The 23,082-nt window shown below is 26.7% G+C and overlaps 1 protein-coding gene across 1 annotated transcript in view; it reads right to left on the reverse strand.

Annotated features, from left to right (window-relative positions):
* Nucleotides 1-2,434: 2,434 nt before the first annotated feature.
* LOC129958342 (protein lap4-like) overlaps nucleotides 2,435-23,082 on the reverse strand; it is a 40,063-nt gene continuing 19,415 nt past the window's right edge. The window contains exons 15-28 of the mRNA XM_056070762.1: nucleotides 22,833-22,923; nucleotides 21,719-21,834; nucleotides 21,307-21,384; nucleotides 21,070-21,186; nucleotides 19,117-19,719; nucleotides 17,854-17,964; nucleotides 14,825-14,887; nucleotides 14,297-14,413; nucleotides 13,724-13,840; nucleotides 13,318-13,380; nucleotides 13,020-13,235; nucleotides 10,678-10,866; nucleotides 7,395-7,454; nucleotides 2,435-6,170 (exon numbers count right to left, since the gene is read on the reverse strand). Of these exons, the coding sequence (XP_055926737.1) occupies nucleotides 7,413-7,454; nucleotides 10,678-10,866; nucleotides 13,020-13,235; nucleotides 13,318-13,380; nucleotides 13,724-13,840; nucleotides 14,297-14,413; nucleotides 14,825-14,887; nucleotides 17,854-17,964; nucleotides 19,117-19,719; nucleotides 21,070-21,186; nucleotides 21,307-21,384; nucleotides 21,719-21,834; nucleotides 22,833-22,923 (1,923 nt within the window). The 3' untranslated portion in view covers nucleotides 2,435-6,170; nucleotides 7,395-7,412. The remainder of the gene's footprint in view (nucleotides 6,171-7,394; nucleotides 7,455-10,677; nucleotides 10,867-13,019; nucleotides 13,236-13,317; nucleotides 13,381-13,723; nucleotides 13,841-14,296; nucleotides 14,414-14,824; nucleotides 14,888-17,853; nucleotides 17,965-19,116; nucleotides 19,720-21,069; nucleotides 21,187-21,306; nucleotides 21,385-21,718; nucleotides 21,835-22,832; nucleotides 22,924-23,082) is intronic.

Consider the following 23,082-nt stretch of genomic DNA (forward strand, 5'->3'; position numbering starts at 1 on the left):
GAAATCAGTTGCAAGAAAATTTTTATCTTTACGAGGAAACGAATGCCAACTGAGAAAAATCAATCGAGGAATTTTTCAAATATATCATGCATAGTTTTCAGTTAACAAATGTTTTTATTGTCTTTAGACTGCAAAAGTTTGTCGAATTCTATATATATCGATTGATGCCACGAAAAAGAAATCGAACAGTTTTTTTTAAAATTTAAATTGGTATATAACATAAAATGATTAATTTGCACTGATGCAAAACAAATTAATCCTAGAAATATCAGAAGATTTTGCAGTGACTTATATGGGTTCATGGTACCCTGGATAGAAATCTTGGCAGACAAAGTAATGGAAAATGTTTATTTAATATTAAAAAACAAAAATGTCATAGGTATTTTATTCACCAGATTCCTAAAAGTTATCCAAAGATTCTATTTACTTCAATATTTGGCTAATTAGAGAGTTTTTAATTCAAATTTAGCGATAAACCGAATTTTTTCACTCGCGCTTGCATTTTTTATTTATTAAGATATTTTCGATAGTTCGAATATATTTTGACTAGTTCATTATATAAACAAAATATTGTATTTATTTTTGAACTGTTTTTATTTAAATTTATCAGTATATTGTTGTTTTTCTTCATTGTAAGGGAAAAAAAAATTCTCTTAATCGCAGAATGTCTTATTTTCGATTACCGAAAAAGAAAATTGCTGATTAGAAACCCAGTTACTGTTAAACTTCAAAGAATTTTTCTTCCTCAACCTTAACTTTTCATATTTTCACTTATGGAGTTTAATATTGAGAATCTGATTTTATTGAATCAATCCAGCATCTAAACTAAAATTCTGGTATGCTTATGGAAATCATTTTCTTGTATATTTTCCTACATTCAATGTTTACATAAGAATTTTACTGTAGTTGTTATACCCTATAGAGTTGCATAATTTATGAAATGAAATTTTTAGAGAAATTTATAATTGGAATGAGTTCCAGCTTTGGAGAATTAGTTACTATTAAAACAGTTAAATAATAAAAATGTGTGTGCTAAAATTTCTTGAATTGATTTTTTTTATAAAATTGTAAACAATTTTATTTCTATCTACTGTTGCAGAAAGGGAATAATTTTATATGAAGTGCAATAATACCACTGAATTTTAATGTTATTTGATTTTTTTCCTTAATTTCAATATTCCAAAATGGTCGATACCTTTAAAACATACAATTGAAAAAAAAACAACAAAAAAACCCCTAAAATTATAACAAGTTAATTAAATAATACATCATTAAGTAATACTCATGATGTATGTGTAACAATAAATATATATTGTTATAATTTGCAATTCAAAGAAGCAAGATTGAGTGTACTGTTTTCAAACTGCCCATAACACTCACTTTTCTCTACTGACATTGCAATAAAGTTGAGGGGGGGGGATGATAGTAAATTATTTTCCCCCTTTTTCTCGAAATTTCTTTTCTAAAAACTATATATAGTTGAAAAGTAAATAAGGGTCGTTCTTTTGAGGCACATGTAAATAAACTGCAGATAACATTAGAGGAAAGACAAGTGAGAAGGTAATGTTCCTCTTTAAATGTTAATCCTAAGTCTGTAAATGTGTGGATGAATAAGTTAATGGAATTGGGCCCTATTCATTCATACCACCATTTATTTACACTACCAGTTTTATAGTTTCAGCACACTGCAGTAGAATTTTTTTTCGTGTCTTTAGCTTTATTTTGATTTGGATGAAAAACAAAAGAAAGTTCAGATGTATTCATAAAAATGCAAGAAACGTAACCCTTTGCACTCGGAAAAGTAAATCGATGCAAAATTATTCACCTAATACAAGAGCTTGTTTATTATTTCGAAATATAAATATAATTGTTTCAAGTTGAATTTCTCCGAAAAATTAATTTACATGTCTTTATCATTCTGAAGGTATTTCAAGGTATAATCAAAGTTGAAAATAAAACGTCAAAATAATGCACCGTCTTGAATGGTGACCATGAGTCACCTCTTGAGTGCAAAGGGTTAAACCTAGGCTTTGCACTCAAATTAAATGGCATACAATCCATATACCTGCTGTCTCTATCATGGGTATTGAATTAAATGTGACTAAGACATTAGAAAAAATGAGTATTTTCTTATTGTTTTAAAATGCCATTTGTTACAGATTTTTTTTTTAACATAATATATAAACAGATCATATATACAGACATGTGCAATTTTTCCTATAACAAAGATGACATTTTAAAATAGCAAGAATAAAACATACTTTTTTTTCTTTTGACTTAGTCATTTTTAGCTCAGTACAGATAATTGCAACTTCATTACTTTTTTGTAAACTGATTAAATTTTTTATGCTTGAAATGCACAACTCAGATAAACAAATATATGTAAGAATTTTATTCATTTACGAATTACACTTATGTACTCAAAAATGTAACATTTTAATGGAATTTACAGGATAGATTTAATGCCACAAACAAAACAATATAAATACAATAACATATAGTTAAATCAAAAACAACTACAAAGTCATCATTGAGGGAAAAAGATTAATTTAAAATGAATACCTTAATATTTCAATAAAATGCTGATACATAATAATTCAAAACTTTTTAATTAAACTTTCACAAAGAAATAAAATGCAGTCATCCATTATAGATATGTCCATTAATCAAAATAGAATGTCTCCAAGTTCTTAAAAGGTCCAAATTTTATAAAAACAACAACAACAACATACATAAATCTATTCATTTAATAACAATTTAACAGAAAGAAAATAAATAATTTTTTCTTAGCTACGATTTAATTTTCAGTAAAATAAAATTATGTATATTTCACTTAAAATTCATCACTAAAAATCTAATTTTTATCTATACTAAAAAGAAACAGGTGTCGCTATCTATAAAATAACACCAAATTATGAACTGTCTTAGGTTCCAATACATTATATAAAAACAATTTAAAGTACATCCAAATACATTAAAAAGTTATAAGCCATTTTTTTCGTGGCCATTTAATGTTGATACAATTGTTAAAAGCTTTTCAAATACATATGCATACTATTTTTTTTTTTTATCACACAACAGAATTATGATGTGAAAATATGAGTTGCAACTAAGAAACATATTTTAATGAATAAATGTAATTTCAACACTGAACGTATATATTAACAGTTAAGCTACAATTAAGATTATGTTTTATAATAGATATATCTCTTAAGAAACATGCAATCAACTATTTATTGGATCCGAACACTCCATATATATTACACTATATATAATTTGCTAAATTAAACAGGAAACACTAAACTAAGAGATATTCTAAACAGAATAAAAAACCCATTAAGATTTCACAATTAATAATATCTACTGTATACTAGTCCCTTTTAAATATATGCAATATGCTTTAAAACATTTATTAGGTTAAAACTGTAAGAAAATATCATTACTTTAACAGAATTCAGTAACTTTCATCAATAAAAAACAAAGTTCCTCTTTTAAACAAAATTAAGTACATGAACTGTTTCATAATAAAACAGATGTTCATGACAAATTATAATCTTTAAGCATTTATTTAAATTACAAGAATTAATATAAAATAATTAGTAGCAAATACCTAACACCATACTTAGGAAACTAGAATAGAAGGATTGACATCTTCTATTACCTTTAAAAATGTGTATTTGTATCACATCACTGATATTCACACAGAAATGAATAGTTAAATATAGAAATCTGAAAACTATATGCGAATAAATCGATTTCTCATATATTAACAGATATTCAAATATAAATACAACCATATACATATATCAAAGGAAAGCAATGGTAAATCAATTCTTGAAACAATACTAGATAAAATGGAAAGTACATATACCTCTATGGCTTTAGTTACTATTTAATACCACTAAAACTAATTTTATAAAAAAAAGTCATTCTATTTAAACTTTCATAATTACATACTACATATTTATGTTAGTAACACGTTACGGAAAGAGTTTGAAAAATAACTTTGTAAAATTAATAATATATATTATTAAATCCATCACACACTTATTAAGGGCGAAAAATAATCAAGAACTTGATCGTTTATTTTTATTGAAGCTCTGCTCTTACATTTCATTATAACACATAGCTATATAATGAAATAGTATAATAGTAAAACATTTAATTTGTTATCACACATAAAAAGATGACTAAATAATTCACATCATACAACTTTCAACTCAAGTTTCTCAAGCTGCCTCAAAAAGTTGAATCTGCTAGAAGAATCATTGATTTTATAGTTTTAATAATGTGATTTCCCAGATTATATATGAGAGAATAAATATATCACTGCAAGAACGTATATGGAATATATTCCCTTTATTTACCTTAAAATTACCAAAAACTTTATAGAACTTCAAATCCATTTCCCAAAATTAAAGAAAAATATATTACCAATAGAATAAAACACTAATAAATACATATTAAGTACAGGATAGGCGAGGGGGGAAAAATAAATAGATAAGAGAAAATTATAGATAAATCAAATGTTTCACCTTAACCTGCCATTTGTCACTTGCATATAATTACATGTCATATTTTATTTTTAAAACATTTATAAAATTAAGCATATATATAGCATATTTTAGGTGCTTGAAGAATTCCTTTTTAAAAAACTTAATGCTGTAACTGGATATATGATCAATATTACCTAAAGTTTCTACGCAACTAGCCTGACTGGATAAAAGCAATAAGTTAATTTGTTTTACAAAATAAATAGCTTTAAAAACAAACACAAAACTTTCCCATTTTTTTTACTCAAATTTGTTCACATTTAGGAATGTAAATCAGACAGATTAATTATTAAGTAATTTTGAACAATGTGAAGCACTAATTATTTTAAAACATGGTAAAATTAAATATACAAATTAAAGCTGCGATTTTTCTAGTAGGTTGAAAACGGTAAAAAGATGGGGAAACTAGGGCGTTTTTTTTTTAATTTTAAAAAATACAACATAAATTAATTTTATTTTTAATTCTTAATAAAATGGGGGAGGGAGGGGGGCTAAAGGACGGAGTTCAATGAGTTACAAGAATTTTCAAAAAAGAAAATATAGATCATATACAAAAAGATACATTATAGAATAATCTTTTTTATATGCAATAAAATATTTCCTCTTTCTTCTAATAATGAAAATTTGAGCATATAGTCTTTGTGCGCTAATATCAAAATATATTTATTAGAGAATATCTGATCAGATGTTAGATAATTTTGTATATTGTATATCAATGATTTTCAAATCCAATGACCATTCTCTTCCAATAAATCTTTGATAAACTACAATAATTAATACATATTTACCAACAGTATATTCTATACATGGAAATAAAAATTTTATAAAGTGAATTGATTGTAAAAACATCTAAGTGAATGAATTATAAGTACAATACGATTTGCACTTCTGATTTAAATATTACCTCCTTTTCTCGGTCTCTATATACTTCATATATAAAGTGAGAAAAGTGCACAGTTCCTTGCAAAAATTCAAAGAATAAAAATAAAATATTAATAATATATATTAAAAATCTTAATCAGTATCATTTCCAGATATTAGAATTTTGTTATTTATAAATTCATTTTAAGATACAGAAGCTTATATAAGGAAAATTGATTATTTAAAAGTATGATAGCAGTAACAAAAATAATATAAAATAATTGCACAAGCAATAAACAAAAGAATTTTTGTGTACTTAAAGCATTTCATGCATTTTAAAATTTTATAGTATCATCAAATGTTACAACTTTATGTATATGTAAAAGAGAATAAAAATAAACAGACAAAACCAGAATGTATAAAATAATAATGAAAAATAACAATTAAGCACAATCTTGAATTGCAAATATGATAAAATATATAAAAGCAATGAACAAGAATGGTAGCTTTTTGTATATACAGTTTTGAAATGATAAAATGATTGCACTAAACAACAAATGATTTTTTTTTTTTTACTATTGCTTTTATACAGTTTTGAAAAATCACATTCATTAAAAAATAAAGAAATTTTTTAAAATGTACAAAGGCTGGAATGTTATATAGATACTGATTAAAGAGTAACTTGTGTATTCATTTGAATCCAGTCAGAAGTGTCTGAAATGATGAATGCTTCTCAGGTTTTTACACAGTAATGTCCTAAAAAAATAGGAACATAGATTTTGTTGAAAATATCAAGCTGTCACTTAAAATAAATAAATAATTTTCATAGTATCAGCTTATATTAATTATTCATAAATTATTGAAATTGAATACAAAACCAAGAATATTTAGAAACTCAAATAAATAAATACATAAATTTGCCATTACTTCAGTATTACAATAAAAACTGTTAGTCATATACTTACAAAAAAAATTGTTAAAATGCTTTTACAGTAATATAATCACATGATAAATGTAAAGAGTAATGCTTCATTACAAATTCTACTGACAAAAAAAAAAAAAAAATGTTTTTTATATTTTTTTTGATAGTATAATTCCAATTCATATATTAAAGCCTAAATTAATTTTTTGATAATTTTTCAAATTTCGTATAATTTACTTGACCAGTATTCTATTTACAGATTAGTTTCATCATACTTCTGTGGTTAGAATAAAATTAACATTATTTATACCACAGACAAATGGCAAATTGCTGAATACATAATAGTAACAGCCCTATCAATAGTATCCAAAGTCTATAACTGCTAACTAGTATCAAGTCTACAACTTACTAGCTAGTATTATGAACAAAACTCCAGGGTTAGATTAACTTATTTCAGTGCCTCAGGTTTATACAGAATTTTCAGATCTCGGATCCTAAGAGAAATAGGGTCACAATTCTTGCATTTTTAAAACCTTCCATTTGGTCACTAAGATTGGAGGTCATTAGCTTAATATATATTGAGCTTATCGGTAAACCTCCCTTTTTTACAGTAAGGCTTACAGAGCAAGAAAATGATATTACAAAATTGTAACAATATTTTGGTAAATGCATTTAAGCTAATATGTAATTTAATTTTGTCCTCCTTAAAATGTATTTGAAACTTTTATTAAAAAAATGTAAGACATAATATTTAAAATACTCCTTATAGAACACAGAAACATCTGAAACTAAAAAAAACTCATTTTTCTACAAAATATTTTACAATCCAAATAGTAATCCAAACATAACTGAACATTTATTCACAAGAAATATCATGTTTTCTGTAATATCTGTCAGTTTACAAAAAACTGTTTTAAATCTTTCATTCCAATTTTAAAATTTTATCCTATTGTTAATGACTGTACATTCCTTAAAATCAAAAAATTATAACAGTTATATCTCTTCACTCAATAAATAAATTTTAATGTATTACAAGTACATATTAAATTATTACTTACAATGAGTACTGAAAAAGCTCAAACTTCACACGGAAGATAGGATGGTTTCGAATGCTGATTCTGAAATTTAAAAAATAAGGGATATCAAAACCAATGAGAAACTTGACAAGCAATCTATAGACCAGTTACCAAGGAGTTGAATTTAGAAATAATTTATGGTAAATGTTTAATTGCTTTAAACATTTCAGTTACAGTAAGTTTTCCTCATCTGGCAAAAATTTTATTGCTAGTTGGGGGAAAAAAATAAATGATATTTTCTCCCATCATTTTGAAAACAACACATTCAATCTTAATAACAATAAAATTAAAATTTGTAGAGCACACAATTCTACATAAAATGAAAATAAACATCACATATTTGGTGCTGTGGTATTAGATGATTTTCCAACTTTTGAAATAGTCTTATGCAAATACATTTACTTTTATACACGTGTATATAAAATGTTGGTGCACCAGTAGCAAAATGCCTATAGCTGGAAATTTGGAGGAGTCTTGCCAGCTAAGCTGATGTCCTTGTAAACTGTAAACAGTTCAAAATTATGAGGATCATCTCATATAAGCTTTCATATATCTTCAAAATGTGACCTATATTTTACTAAATGTAACCAATAGGCAAGCTTATCAATTTTGTTGTATTTTTTTTTCTCAGGACAAGGGAAAACAACAAGAACAAAAAAGCATGGTATTGTGGCATTTGAAACTTTGCATCCAATTTATATTATGATTGCATTTCAAGAATTCACAAGGTAAGGATATATATATATATATATATATATATATATATATATATATATATATATATATATATATATATATTTAATTATAAGAAATTCTCCTCCACCCACTAAATATGAAAATTTTACTGAATATGAGAAAATATCTTTAAAAAAAGTAAAGTATAATTTAAATTAAATACAATAATAAAGTAAAATCAAGGTGTTGGTTGCAATACATTTGATCCACCATGTCTAGTTGCTTCCAAATCTGCTGATCTTGATCTAAGTAAACAATTACAATGGGAAAAAATATATTTTCTCATATCCTTACAAGGATTTATTGAATAATCATGAAAGGTAGCCTTGCAAGATGCACTATTGCTGCACCTACTTTTATTTCAAATGAAAAAAATGTTATCAGGAAACACTTTTTCAGTTTCCATAAGAGCCCATATTCTCTCTAATTTGGCTCTTTCATATATAATCCTAGCAAGAATGGAGGCGACTAAGGAAGAAATAGCATACGTAGTACACACACTTGAAGCTAGCATTCATGAAGAAAGCAGCTCTACCCTTCAAAATAGCATCCAGATTTGGAAGCAAACATGAAAGAACTTTGTGCAATGGATATAGCGCCAAATTGCAGATCCAATATTTTCATATCACAACTCTGATGAAACAGCACATTTAAAGTATAGGTAGCTTACACATCAGCTATTTATAGGTATTGTTTCATTCGAGATTTTTTTAATGAAAAGTTGATGCAACTTTATCTGCAGAATACTTTAAAGTAACATTATATTAAAAGAGTATGAGTGGTTGTCTGTGAATGGCTGGTTTACAAACAGATAATTATACAAATATCTGAATATAATCTGGATCACCTGATAATTAAAAAAAGCATTAATGCAATCACTAAACAGGACTGGCAGTCTTAGCCATTGATGCAGTAATTTTGACAGTACGCTAACAAAGTAGATCTTCATCATACCTAATGCTATAGTTTCACAAGCAGAAGCCATCTTGATTTTTCATTTACTAATTCTTAAAAGTACAATGATGCATGGAATGCAAGAATACTGAATGGTAATGATGTTCAAAAGCTTGTGGACTGGTTTGAATTCCACCATGCATTTCTTATTTCCTATGAGGCCCATTTCACTCACTGGGAATTTTTTTTTTTTGTATGAGACCCATATAAAAATTGAAATGTTGTATTTTTTGAAGTTTAATGCCCTGAAAATTTTAATCGATTTCATAACATTTTACACCTTTTTTAACACAACTTTGTAATTTACAGTATATGTCTATGATCAATATTTAAGGGATAAAAGCCATGGTCAAGGTTTTTGAGACACCCTGTACATATTATATATATAAAGAAAAGGCATCCTTATATCAAATCACAAAACATAATATAATTTTAGCCAAACATACAAAAGAATTCTTTTTAAATTGTAGTTTCAGTCCTTCATGATTAAGAAAAGGGCTAATTTTTTAACAGCTTTTAAAAGTTCTTTGTTTATTCCATGGACAAGAACTCAAATTTCACTCTCACCATTGCAAAACAGATATATGAAAATGAGACATAAAAAAAGGAGGCATTTAGAGCTTAAATAATTTCTAGAAGAGGATTTTATTGAAATATAGCAGAACAAATATTTATTTTAGGCATGAGATTTTCATTTAATACTGTAACTTCATGCTTGGCAGTTACAGAAATTAGAATTAGAATTAGAGAAGCATGAGAAACCAGAGCTTAATGCAATTTAGAAGCTAAGTGATTGGAAAATTTTAAGAAACCACATCCGTTACATATACATAAACTTTCGCATAAGGGATGACTATGGAATCTAGGTACCATGATCAGTGAAGACCAGCAAAGCAAACACATTGTGGAAGTCATTCAATGAGAACAATAGCAATAAATAAATTCAAAAAAGAAAAAAAAAAGAAAGAAAGAAAGAATTTACATAATGTATTATATTATAAACAATATGTCATGAAAGGAAATATCAAAATTATGGATTGAAGCAGTAAAATCTATTAATTCTGCTGCAAAGTATTTATTAGAAATTAATTAAAAATAAAACAAGTTTGCTTTAAAAATTATACCTCATAAACGGCATTCAAGTTATAAAGAACTCTCAACAACAAAATAAAGAAATAATTTCTTTTTTGTTACAGAATAATTGGTAATGTACTTTCTAGCAAACTTTTCTTTCTATACATTTACATATTTTCTTCCTTTAGGATTCATTTTTTTAAATAATCAACAATAACTTCATTAATTCCATTACAGAGCATTTACATATTAAAATTTTGTTATCTTATTCATTGTGTCTTGCCTTTCATCTTTATGTCCTGTTTTAGAGTAAACAAAACATGGACCTTCAAAAACCTTGAAACATTTCCTTGCAAACTCAAATTATGACATTAAAAACCAAACAATGCCTTATAAGATTTTCATGAACACTGGGAATATTTTAAATTTCATGAAATTGTACATATAATTGATTAGAAATATAATATATAAAAAAATTAACACCAAAAATTAAAACATCCACCTCTTCCACTGGCGACGGATGCACTGTATGCTTTGATAAAACAATTGTAGTTGTCTTTTTTTTCTTTAAAGATGATGGTGGATGAAGAAATACACGAGGTGAGGGAGTAACTAACATCTCTGCAGCACGAACAACATCTAAAACTTTTTCATCTACAGACTTTTCATGAGCCACAACATCCTGATTTGACTAAAAAGAAATAATTAAGCAAACATTTCAATATAAAAAAAAGAAGAATAACAATGCATTTTACAATAAATAAATAAACAGTATTAATAAATTTTGGAAGTATCTTTATAAAGAATAAAGCACCCTTTAATCACTGAGCTCACAAATTTTAAAGAAGAAATAAACAAATGTAAAATTTGGCATTCAACACAAAAACTAATCACAAATAAATCATCATCGTTCAAAGAAATAAAAAACTATTCTCCAAAGCATAATAAAAATTAAACTTTTCTTTTGGCTATGTAACTGATTTCTTCATAACAATCCTAAAAATGTTAGAAAATCAAAGAGATCTGTAATTCACATCTCAGAAAAAAGAATAACCAAGAAATATTTTTTCCATGTAATATTTAGAAGAAAAGAAGAAAGAATTTAAAGCTTTTCAGTCTTATGAATTCTTATAACATGGGAGAAAAAAATGCAAAATTTTTAAATTTCTGTTTACGTATGTAAATGCTTTGGGAGTGTACAGAGGTGTAACAAAATAATTTATATGTAAGGAATCATAATTAATGTAGCTGTGTGAGGGAAAAAATTGTTCAATACAACTTCATGAAAGAATTTTTTTTTAAAAAACCATTATAGGCTCTTTTCTTCGATTAAAGTTAATGCAATGATTTTTTCTATAATATTCACTAACCAATCCTGCTCGTCCAGTAATGCAATTTTTTCAGAAGGGGGAAGGCAAGCAGAAAACACTAAAGGATAAACAAGTCATTGCATGTGGATGTCAGAAATATGGGCACAATGTAGATAAACTCTGCTCAGATGTAGACTGAGCAGTTATTTATTATATACAGTGCAACTTTTACATTTTGTACAATAAACAGAGGTCTTATTATTAAATGTGGGTTTTTTTTGTTAAAATGGTGAAAGAAAAGTATTTATTTAGTTTAAAATGGGATTTTCTTAATACAAGCACTTAATTGTGCCAAAATGTTCTAGTCAACAACATGCAGACTGTATTACACATATTATTTTATAATAATTGAATGAATGAAATAACAAGAGTTTATGTTAAAATGATCTGAAAGGCCACTTTGTTTACATGGACCAAAATGCAGTAACAATACAGACTTCATTCGCTGCATTATTGAGTGCTAAAATATCCAACTTTTGACAAAATTGAGAGAAATAGTACAGCAAAGCTAACAACTCAAATGAAAAATACAAATAAATGAGAGTGATGATGAAGCGAGAGATTATTAGAAGTAAAATGCATTGCTTGTCCAAAATGTTCACAGAGAAACCCTATAGTGACATTTAATTAATAAATCTCACATATATTAGTCAATTTGCATAAGCATTGCATTCTTCTTTCTCTATATAATCAATGGTGAAAGTTAAGAGTAAGAATGAGATTAGATCTGAAATATCTCACTAAGAAATATGAAAAAAGGACCAGGAAAGAACATAGCATTAACTTTTCATGAATAAAAAAGGAAACCAATAAAAGTAAAATCTTTATTAGAAATCATTTAACCTGACTAAAAACAAGATTTCATTTTACATTCAAAGTAGAATGTCAATAATTTTGACATTCATAATTTAGCTAGCTGAAAATTTAAAGACTATTTCAAAATCTGGTAGCCAAAAGCAAAATATAAATTTGTCCATAAATATAACTAGATTTATACATCAGATGTTCCACACATATTTTATATCTAAATATTAAAATAGAAAAACTGGAATGAAGCAGCCACATATGTACAACATGAATAGTTTATAACTATTAATACAATATGGTCTTCAACTATTTTTAAATTGTTTAGTGCAGAAAAGTAGATGTACATCTTAGTTCTTTTCAGATTAACATATCTTTTAGGTTTTTCAGAAAACACAATAATCATTTGTATTATTCTAATATTAACAGAAAATTATAAATTAAAATGGATGATAAAATTAAAATTTTAAATAAATCAATAAACTCTACTTATTAAACCCATCCACTATGGATCTATAACATATTAAGTTACTCATATATATCTTATCTTTCCAAATGATACCTATCATGCTATAGAATAAATTTTCCAGAATATGGAAATAAAATAATAGTACTCTTACTAATACATAAAAAAATCTAGAATTTGAATAGGTCATCATTAAGTACTCACTGGACGGAAAACATCAATGCAATCATCGTCACTATCAATGCATGGTACAGAATCAATTGTAGCAGAATTCGACTCAGGAAGACAGCTATATGAAGTGTTTGTTGGCAAATTACTGTTGAATCCATTACACACTATGATGTACACAGAGTCGCGACAAGAACTGATGGCACGGTTAGCCTCTTCTAAGCACACACCAAGAAATGATATATTACAAACCTAAAATAGTAATAATACATTATGCAGCAAAATTCATTTCAGTTTACTAGTATACCCAAAACAAATTTACAAAAGATTTTACCTCAATAACTCTCATTCCCACTTTCAGTCTTCCATCTTTATCAGCAGCTGAGTTGGGCAAAATCTAAATTTAAAAAGGATTCATTAAAACATAAGTTTGCCAAACTTATTGAAATAAAATTAAGTTTTATATTACACAAATTTTTTAATAAAATATTTGAAAAAAAAAAAAAACAACAACAACTACCAATCGGTGAAGTAAGGCAAAGCTAAATATTGAGTTAACTAATCATTATTTAATTTTATGTTTATAGGGTACAAAGGTGCCCAGAAATTTACTGATTTATTTCATGGAAAACATGGAAAGCAATGGTAAAGTTGTATCATTTATCACAAAATGGAAAAATTTGATAATTTTAATATCCAGAAATAATATGACAGTTCAGATTGCAATATATAAGTATTACTTTTGTAATAAAAATTCCTTCATCATAGTAGTCAAAAGGATTGGCATGTGTTCCATCAATACCTCCTCCAATCACAATACCCAATGGCTCATTTTCAGATAGAGTCAAAGTGAATTCCTAAAAGGAAACAAAATGTTTTCCCTAATTAACTATGGAATGCTGCATTCAAAATTTGATTAATGAAAATAACATTTAAAAAAAACAGTCTCAGAAGCATTTTTAAGTTCACAGATTCATTATTCTATTCAATTTGAATTTCGATTTATTTACAAAATTTGACTATTAAAACAAGTTTTCAGAAAATAAAGTGGATAATAATCATGCTTTTAGGAGAGATAATGAAGTAGTAAAAGAATTAATTAAAAAGATATGAATTTCTTCAAGTGTTTGTTAATAATACCTTGTTAAAAGAAATCACAACAGTCATAGGTACTTACTGTTAGGATAGAAATAATCAAATAATTTTGTGCATGCTCTTTTTTCAAATTCAGCTGCCTCAATATTGTCATATATTTTACTTATAATATTATGACTGATAAAACTATACTTCTAGTAACATGTAATTATTCTTACCTGCCATCCATCAGGAAGTGGATCATGTTGAATAGTTAATTTTACTTCATCTCCTGCAGCACATAAAGCAGTAACTGCTTCAGAATGCATAGAATTACTTAAATCAATATTATTCACCTGAAAAAAATATCGAAAGTATACAGCCTTCATATTTCTTACTTTGAAAATTTAGCATATAAAAATCTTTAAACATGCAAATACCAGTATAATTATTAATAAACAACAGCAACAACAAAACGTTTCCCAGTTACTCATACTTTTAACTGTTCTTTTAATGTGTAAGAGTTAATACTATATCTTCATCTGGTTATACAAATAATTCTAATTACTTTTCATTCTATTTGTAAACAAGAAAGAATTTCCTTAATCTTAAAAACAACACATGTTGCAAGATTATGGAAAACTGATTTGTGTTATTTTAAATACAAAGCAAGCATAATTATTAACACATTTGATTAAAATTCAAGTTGAATCCACTACAACTTACACATTAATGGACCTATATATTTATATAAAAAAAATACTAACTTTGAGAATACGATCACCAACTCTGATTTTCCTAGTTTTTGCTGCAGTACCATTGCGTGCAACCTATAATTAATAAAGCAATTACACACAATATTCCTATTAAAAAATTTTATATAAAAAACCCCTGAAACATAGTTATAAGCAAGTAATAAGAGGCAGTGTCTATATTTATCATCACAGGACCAATTCAACAATAACAATAAAAAAAAATCAATAATGAAAAATTAATAAAACAACTAATATAATGAATACATTCAATTCACATTTGGATGTGTGTATAAGGTCTAAGGCTAACCAAAATAAGAAGTGTTTTGCATTTTCTAATGAACCTGATACTTTTAAAAGTATTTACTTATTGCAATACCTTTAGACTAATTAAGAAATGTGCAATTTTCTGTTAAAATAGCCCATTTTTATTCAGGTTCACTAAAAAAAAAAGCCTCCTCTTAAACCAGTATATTAATAAGATAAAAAGATATCGCTTTGGTATTAATTCCTTTCTTTACAATTTGATTTAGTTATCAATTATTTAGGTAAGGAAAAGAGCATTTAAAAATTCTGTTAACAAGTTGCTAAAATGAAAATTATGATAGAATTGCACACTAAACATAGAATGCCAATCATATAATAAGAAACAACATTCAGCATTTTTGTATGGTCATAAATATTAATTCAAATCAAATTCATGTGGTTGATTTCCAATCAACTTCCTATGGAGAATATAAATTTTTAACAAACTACCAAGGGCTCAATACATAACTGCTTTTTTAACTTTTGGAAACAAAGAAAGTGGCTGAAGTTCATTGGAATTGTAGTTGGTATTTTTATAGTTTGTGATTAGAAATTGTGAAGTGTACCAATCTAGTTTAAATTTCTATGAAACTGCAGCTAACATGATCAAGGAATGTTCAGATTTATGGACAGATTGCAAAGTAGGATATTAAAGAGTGTGATAGACACAATCACAGGACAGTACTGCAACTACAATATTATAAACATGTTACAACCTTGGATAAATAGAATCCAAGACAGGGTAATAAGGCACAGATTTGGGGAATGTCATAAAATCTCCTTCAAACACAAAAAATGTAAGAAAGTTTGTATAAAATCCTTTTTAGAAGGAAACGAAATCTAAGAATGAGAGCTACACCAATATTAGAAACAACTTTAGAGTAAGAAGATTTGGAATGACATAGAAAGAGCAAAGGATGGTACAGATAATCAAATTGTTGCAATGACTTTAAACTGTTTAGTGTTCTGATAGCAAATTTTGATCTTATAGATAAATGAATTTAACTGGGAACTTACTATAAAAAATATTGCTATTACATATGAATAAAAAGATGCATTATTAAAATATGGTTTGCTAGATATGAATTCCAGAATTCCAACACATAAATCCTTGAAGATAACCAAGAAAAATATCAATTTATTCTTTAAGTTATAGTGAACTGAAACCAGAAAAACAGGTACAGCAACTGCCAGCACTCAGTGTCAAACAAAAGAGTATGGTATGCATGTCAGAAAGCAAAATAATGTTGTTCATCAAAATATAGTAACATGTCGAAATAAAGATTAAGCTGGAGTTGGTAAATGTAACAATCACAAGAGAAGTATCAAAAGTTGGTTTAATTTGTTAAAATTTTAACAATTTGTTATTATGAACAACAGCAATGAATAAATAATTATAGTTTAAACGAAAAAATTCCTTAAATAAGAATGATTATTTAACTGTAAAAATTCTTCCAACAAATATGATTGTTCAACAGTCTTAATTGACAATTATTTAATAACAAAAATCAATAAACTTAAAAGATCATTAAAATGAGGAATCAATAATATAAATGCTGATATGAGGTGAACCTTATGCAATAAAACTGGATAAAATCAAATCAGTTCAGCAAAAAATGCTTATTTTTCTAATTACTTAAATAGTATATGTGCTCATTGCAAAAAGTTAAAAGAGTTCCAGGCTGAATAGAAAATACTAGATTTAAAGTTTCCAAACTGCGTGTCAAGAACGTATATGCATTTTCCCACAATTTGCAAAAACATGATGTAGTCTTAAAATCCTCATCAAGTTAAGACATTATTATTAAAAATTTTACAAAAAAATATTTCTATTTTTTTCCCCTTTAAAAAAAAGTTATTTTTTTGGCCTACAATTTTTTTTTTTTTTTGAAAGAATGTGCACTGGACATCTCTGAAAAAATTCAATACATTGAGGATGAAGATAGTTGCCATAGATTCAGTTTCTAAAAAGTGAGTCAAAATATTTAAAAGTTTAGTCGCTTGTGCACTCGATTTTAGAATAAGCTGAGTGCATGGCAAAATGATATTACCGTAATGAGATTATATACATATAAATTTTACAACAAGATATGCAATGGAAATATTTATCATATCAAAATTTTGACTAATACAATATTATCAAATGTTTTACAGTTAATTTTATTTCAATTATATGCAATATGATATAATTTTTATTTGTAATTGTGAATAAACAGAAAAGTTCTAAACTGGCTTCCAATAGTTGACTTTAATGAGTTTAGGTTAAGAAGGTATAACATTGCAACTTAACAACAAAGTACAGGGATATTGAATTCCAAATGACTGGGTGATAACGGATTTGGATATGTTGCCAGAAAAAGATTAATAAGCATTGTCAGTTAAAATAATTTTACTTTTAAAAAAGTTAATCTGCATGACTATATATACTAAAAAAATTCATATTAACTTCCTGAAAAATTAACTTTTTCTGTTAATTTTTACAAAATAAATATCTATTTAAATTACATCCATTTTTCATAGTCTACTAACATGTATTTAATGTTCAATCAATCAATCAATAGAAATCAATTTTTTATGGATAACTGAGCACAAAAAAAAAGTAATTACTAGCTTGGATGAAAAATTAAACAAAAAATAAGTTAAGAACAGATACTTTGTAAGATATATATGAAAAGTTTTTAGACAAAAATAAGAATGCATTAAATAAACTAACAGAATATAAAACAAGATCTTCTCACCCTTGAAACATAAATTCCTGGTCTGCCATTTCCAAAAGGGAAACAAGTTTGATCACAGCCTCCCATAATGCTTAAACCTAAAGAACCATTCAATCTAGCAACTGTTACTTCCTAGAAAAATAATAAACATATATTCACTAAAAGAACAACATGAAAATATAATTTCTCACCACAAAAATCATTTGCTTATATAGCACATGGCACCAATGCTTACAATTTTGTATACAGGAACAGATACTGAGATGTATTTCCATCCTGCATTTCATTTATATACAACTACTTTCTTGTACAAAAATGAAGTACTTAAAGAAATTTTTTAATTTATTTCACTTTAAATTTTATTCAATAAAAATCAGTGGATTTTCAATCAACAGAATAAAGTGAGCAAATTATCAACAGTTATCTGCACAAATTAAGAAATTAAAATATTATGTAAAATGATAACATTTATACTTAACAAATCAAAAAATGCAAACTAAATCTACATATTTTCATTAAAAATATAATAAAGGATAAGAGAGAAAAAATTAAAGTATCTGATGATAAAAGTTAGTTTTTAAAATATTACAAAAATTCTTTCAGTTTCTGATAAGTGGTAGACATCTTCACACACATTAAAACCAATTTGATTATATTATACACATATATTTTAGGTATAAGAACTGTGCCCAGATTTATATACTATAACAAGCTTTTACAAAGATCTGTTAGAATTTGTACCAAAATATTTGCTTTAAATTTAAAATGTCACTGTCTTTAAAAAATAAATGTTTATTTGTAACTAATGTAAATAAAATTATTTCTGCTATAAAGCATTATTCAACTTTAATAATATTTGCACAGTCACCATTGGGTAAAAGGTTAATGCAGTGATTGCCTTTAGTAAATTTGGTGATCTCAAATCAAATACAAGATTATTTCTCATAAAAGAAAAGTTTACAAAATTTGAAGAGCACATCAGTAATTCTAGCCATTATCAAAACTATCATGCCTATATGAAAATTCAGGCAATATCCTTGTTTCCAACATTGAAGTAAAATAGAGGAGGGAGTGCATAATTATATGTCTTTTTCCATATGGGTGTAGAAATGTGCAAATCTGGTCATGAAATAAACAGCTCTTTAATAGATTAAAATACTAGCATGCTAAGAATATTTGGACACTTGTTCACATTTCAAATCATTTAAGATCTTAAGAAGAAAAGAAAGGAATATTATATATATATATATATAATGCAATTATAAAATAAAATTCCAAACAAACCTCACAAATAGGCCCATTAGATAATTGAGAATTATTTGTAAATCTGGTCAGAGTTGTTTCACTATATGAAGATCTTGTAAGAACTTCAGAGGTACTTCCAGGAGCTTTAGTTGGTGGAGGCAAATCAGGTGATAAAGGTACATAAGGTCTTGGATTCTGAATTGTTACTTTTACTATAGGCCCTTCATATCTATCTTTGGAATCATATGAGGCAGATTGAACCAGAGAATTTAATGCTGATGATTGAACAACATCTGGGCTATTTTTACATGATGCACGAGACAGACTCATTGGAGTTGATGTCATATCAGGTTCAAAAGTAGACAATTTGTTTTGATGATGAAAGATATTTGGTAAAGTAACAGCAGTTTGTTGAGAAGATTGAGGTTGAAATTCGTTTCTTTTAACTTGTAATGTATCATTTAGAGGCCTATAGCTAATTCTTGAATTACAGTTGGTGGCTCCAGCTGGATTGAAGGATCTTAATTCTGCATTTGAAGTTGACTCTGGATTTCTTATAGCATTTTCTGGCTTAGGCAAAACTGATACTTGTTGCCCTTGAGCAATTAATTGAGGAACAGGACTTGATACTGAGTCTGGCTTCTAAATAAATAGAAAGTGAGCGTTTGAAATTACATAGTAAAACACACACACACGCACATTAAACATTAAAGGAAATATACGGTTTTCTGAAATTTATGATGTTAAAATGTGTAAAAAGGAAAAACTGAGAAGAAGCAAATTTCAGATTTCATCGTAAGCTTTCCAAGAATTACTCTTCAAAGTGGTTTCAAATGATGCTATTTTTATGAAATTTCAATTTTAAGCATGAAAATATTCCTTTTCCGTCACATCTCCATTTAAATTAAAAAAGAGAATATTTGCAATTGGCAAAGAGAAGAGAAAGACAAGACTTGCAAAAGATCAAAACACCTTTCTGATAACTGCATCAACATAACTGTATTTAAACATAAATTATCATGCAAAAATAAACCCTGCTTGATTTTGGTCTTCATGAAATAACATTTTTTTTATTAGCTCTCCTAGCTTATCATTGAAAAAATGTAAACCATATATTACAGCATGTTTATGTGATTTCATTATTTGTAATTTTTGTATTTTATTAATGAACATAGATGGCGCAGTATGCTCTAAACCATATGTATGTTTGGAATGTGAGGGAAGCACACTTAAGCTTTTTTATTGTAAACAATTGAACCAGAGAGTTGGTGTGAAACTGGTGCAAGCAGGCACCGCTCGCTCTTTTGTAAACGGCAAAAAGAATTATTTGTTCACTCTTTGTTAGCTGCAATTTCTACTTTTAAATGTATATATTATGTGTTTCCTTATATATGTGTGTGATGATCGTCCATGTGCGTTGTTACATGTGTGTGTGTGTGTGAGAAAAAAAACATCTTTCCTTGGATTAAATACACAAACCCAGCTAAATAGCACACCTCAGTTTAAAAAAGAATTGTTTGTTTACAGTAAAATTATCAATATACAAAAGTATATAAAACAAAATGGCCTAGTAGAGAAGGTAACATGCAAGCACTGAAATTAACAGTTTCAAATGCAGTTAAGTTAACATAATCTACAATATATGATGAATACTGAAATTTATATTTAGAATGTTGCAAAATAGTCCATTTCAACCAAATTATTATAACAACAGAAGAAAAATTTGCATAATAAAAGTACTTGCGTAAATATATTGCTAAAATATTCAAATGTTTTCATTTTTTTAAATACCTTTTTCATTATTTAAAATTTTTATAATATCACGGCAATGAATTTTTGTTGGAAGGCAAAAGAAATACAATGAATAGCTATAATACAGTTGCCCATTAAAGATAAAAATTACTTTGATCAGATATCAAATAAATAAATAAAATTAATTAATTAATTAAATAATAATAATTTTCATTGATTACACTTTTAACAATAAACAACCTGTTTTGAAATATTTGGTCTTTCTCTCAGCACAGTAAACTTGATCGTATTGCCTGCATTTCTCAGTATTTGGACAGCACTGTGATGGTCAATATCCAGCATAGGAATGTCATTCACCTAAAGAAATCAATATGAATGCTTACTTTACTTAGGAAACTCAAAATGACGTTCTCTTCTAATAAATCTTTTTAAAAGTTACGAAAATATGGTATATTAAAACAAAGCAATGTGATTTACCTTCAAAATCTTATCCTCGATTCTTAAACCACCTTTATCTGATGGACCACCTTCTGTTACTTTAGATACGAATATGCCCTGAAATATTAAATCAGTTGTAAAATAACAAAGTTTGTAATGATACAAAATGATCCAGTTTTTATAAAAGAGGTCACGAGACTTTTGCAAACAAAGAAAAAAATTGGTAGAGGGAGAAAATAATAATAATAATAATAAAAGATTCAAACCCAGAGGCAATATCACATGCCAAAATTTATTTCTAAGACAGTGTAGGTTAAAATTAATAGAATAATGGCAATTTAACAATTAAAAAGCTGACAAAGGAAAAGAATACTAGAATTAAAAAAGAAAAGACTATTAATTCAAATACTAGTTAGACACAGAATATTGGAAAGCATCATAAAAGTATTACCTCATCATCCCCCTTATATGGAGTGGATTCTTTTCCACCAGCAATGCTTAACCCCAGGCCACTTGGTTCTCGTTGCACATAAATATTAAAAATGTCATATGCAAATGGTTGAACCACTAAAATATAATAGTTTAAAATCATATTAATTAAACTTTGTTCTTCCAGGTTTTAATAAGACAAATATTACCCATTTTTATACACAGCTACAGAAACGTTGATTTTTAATTAAAAACTAAAATTTCTACTTAAATCAGTTTTATGTTGCTAAAAACTTTTAATGATAACACATAGATTTTTATTAAACAAGAACACTGTTTTATTAAACATTTTGCAATTGGCACAAAAGAGTCAGCATCCAATCAATTGGACAATAAATGACATTTTCTTTAAATGGTGTGAAATATTTATGTACTAGTACAGACATTTGTGCAGACTGTGTTCAAACTCAAATCATTATTTTTAAACAAATTTGTAGTTTTTCGTAATTTCAAAACAGAATTTGTCCAAATACGAAAGATATAAGATTCTTATTAAAATAAAACTATTTTTACACGGACAGACTCAAAATAATATTATTCTTGCAAATGTTTTCAAATTCTAATCTTTCTAGCAAAGGTTAATTATTTTAAGCAAATAACCAATAATTTTGAACAGATATAATTTATTTGCAAATAAAGTCAAATAAAAAAAAAAAGTTCATATTTAAAGTAACAAATTCAAGCAAATATATAGATGCATTTTCAATTTTTCCAACAATGGGGGAAAATCCAAGACTTATAGTAAACACACACAAACACTATGCATGATTTTCAAAACAAGTAAATTTCATTTATGAAATCCAACCAAAAATATCAAAATTTTTTTGTGAAATCGAAATTAAAACTGCCTTTTACATATGAGTTTGAAACACATAAGAATTAAAACTCTGGATTACTTTTAATTCCATCTACAGTTTAAAGGATAAAATTTAACTTTTAATCATGAAAAGAATATTTATGTAGCATCTATAAAAACAACATCCATTTTAAATCATTATATTTGTCTACGAAATTTAAGAAATATTAATTACATCAGATATGTAAGAAATCATAATTTAACAATCTTAAAAACTTACACGTCTGAGCCTGGAACTCTGTTGGACCCTCAGATTCAAAAGAAGCACTTATTTTGCCATCAAAAAGACAATTGTCACTAGAATTTTCATCCTAAAGTAGAATAAAAGAATATTAAAATAAATTTAAAAAAAAAAAAGATAGCAACTACATACAATTCTAAATAAAAAAATGCAAAGTGTTAGTTCAATTTATTATGAAGCAGATATTTTCACGTTATATTTAGTTAATTTATATTTTACAAAAACACAG

This window comes from Argiope bruennichi, chromosome X1 (genome assembly GCF_947563725.1).
Source record: "Argiope bruennichi chromosome X1, qqArgBrue1.1, whole genome shotgun sequence".
Taxonomy (NCBI): domain Eukaryota; kingdom Metazoa; phylum Arthropoda; class Arachnida; order Araneae; family Araneidae; genus Argiope; species Argiope bruennichi.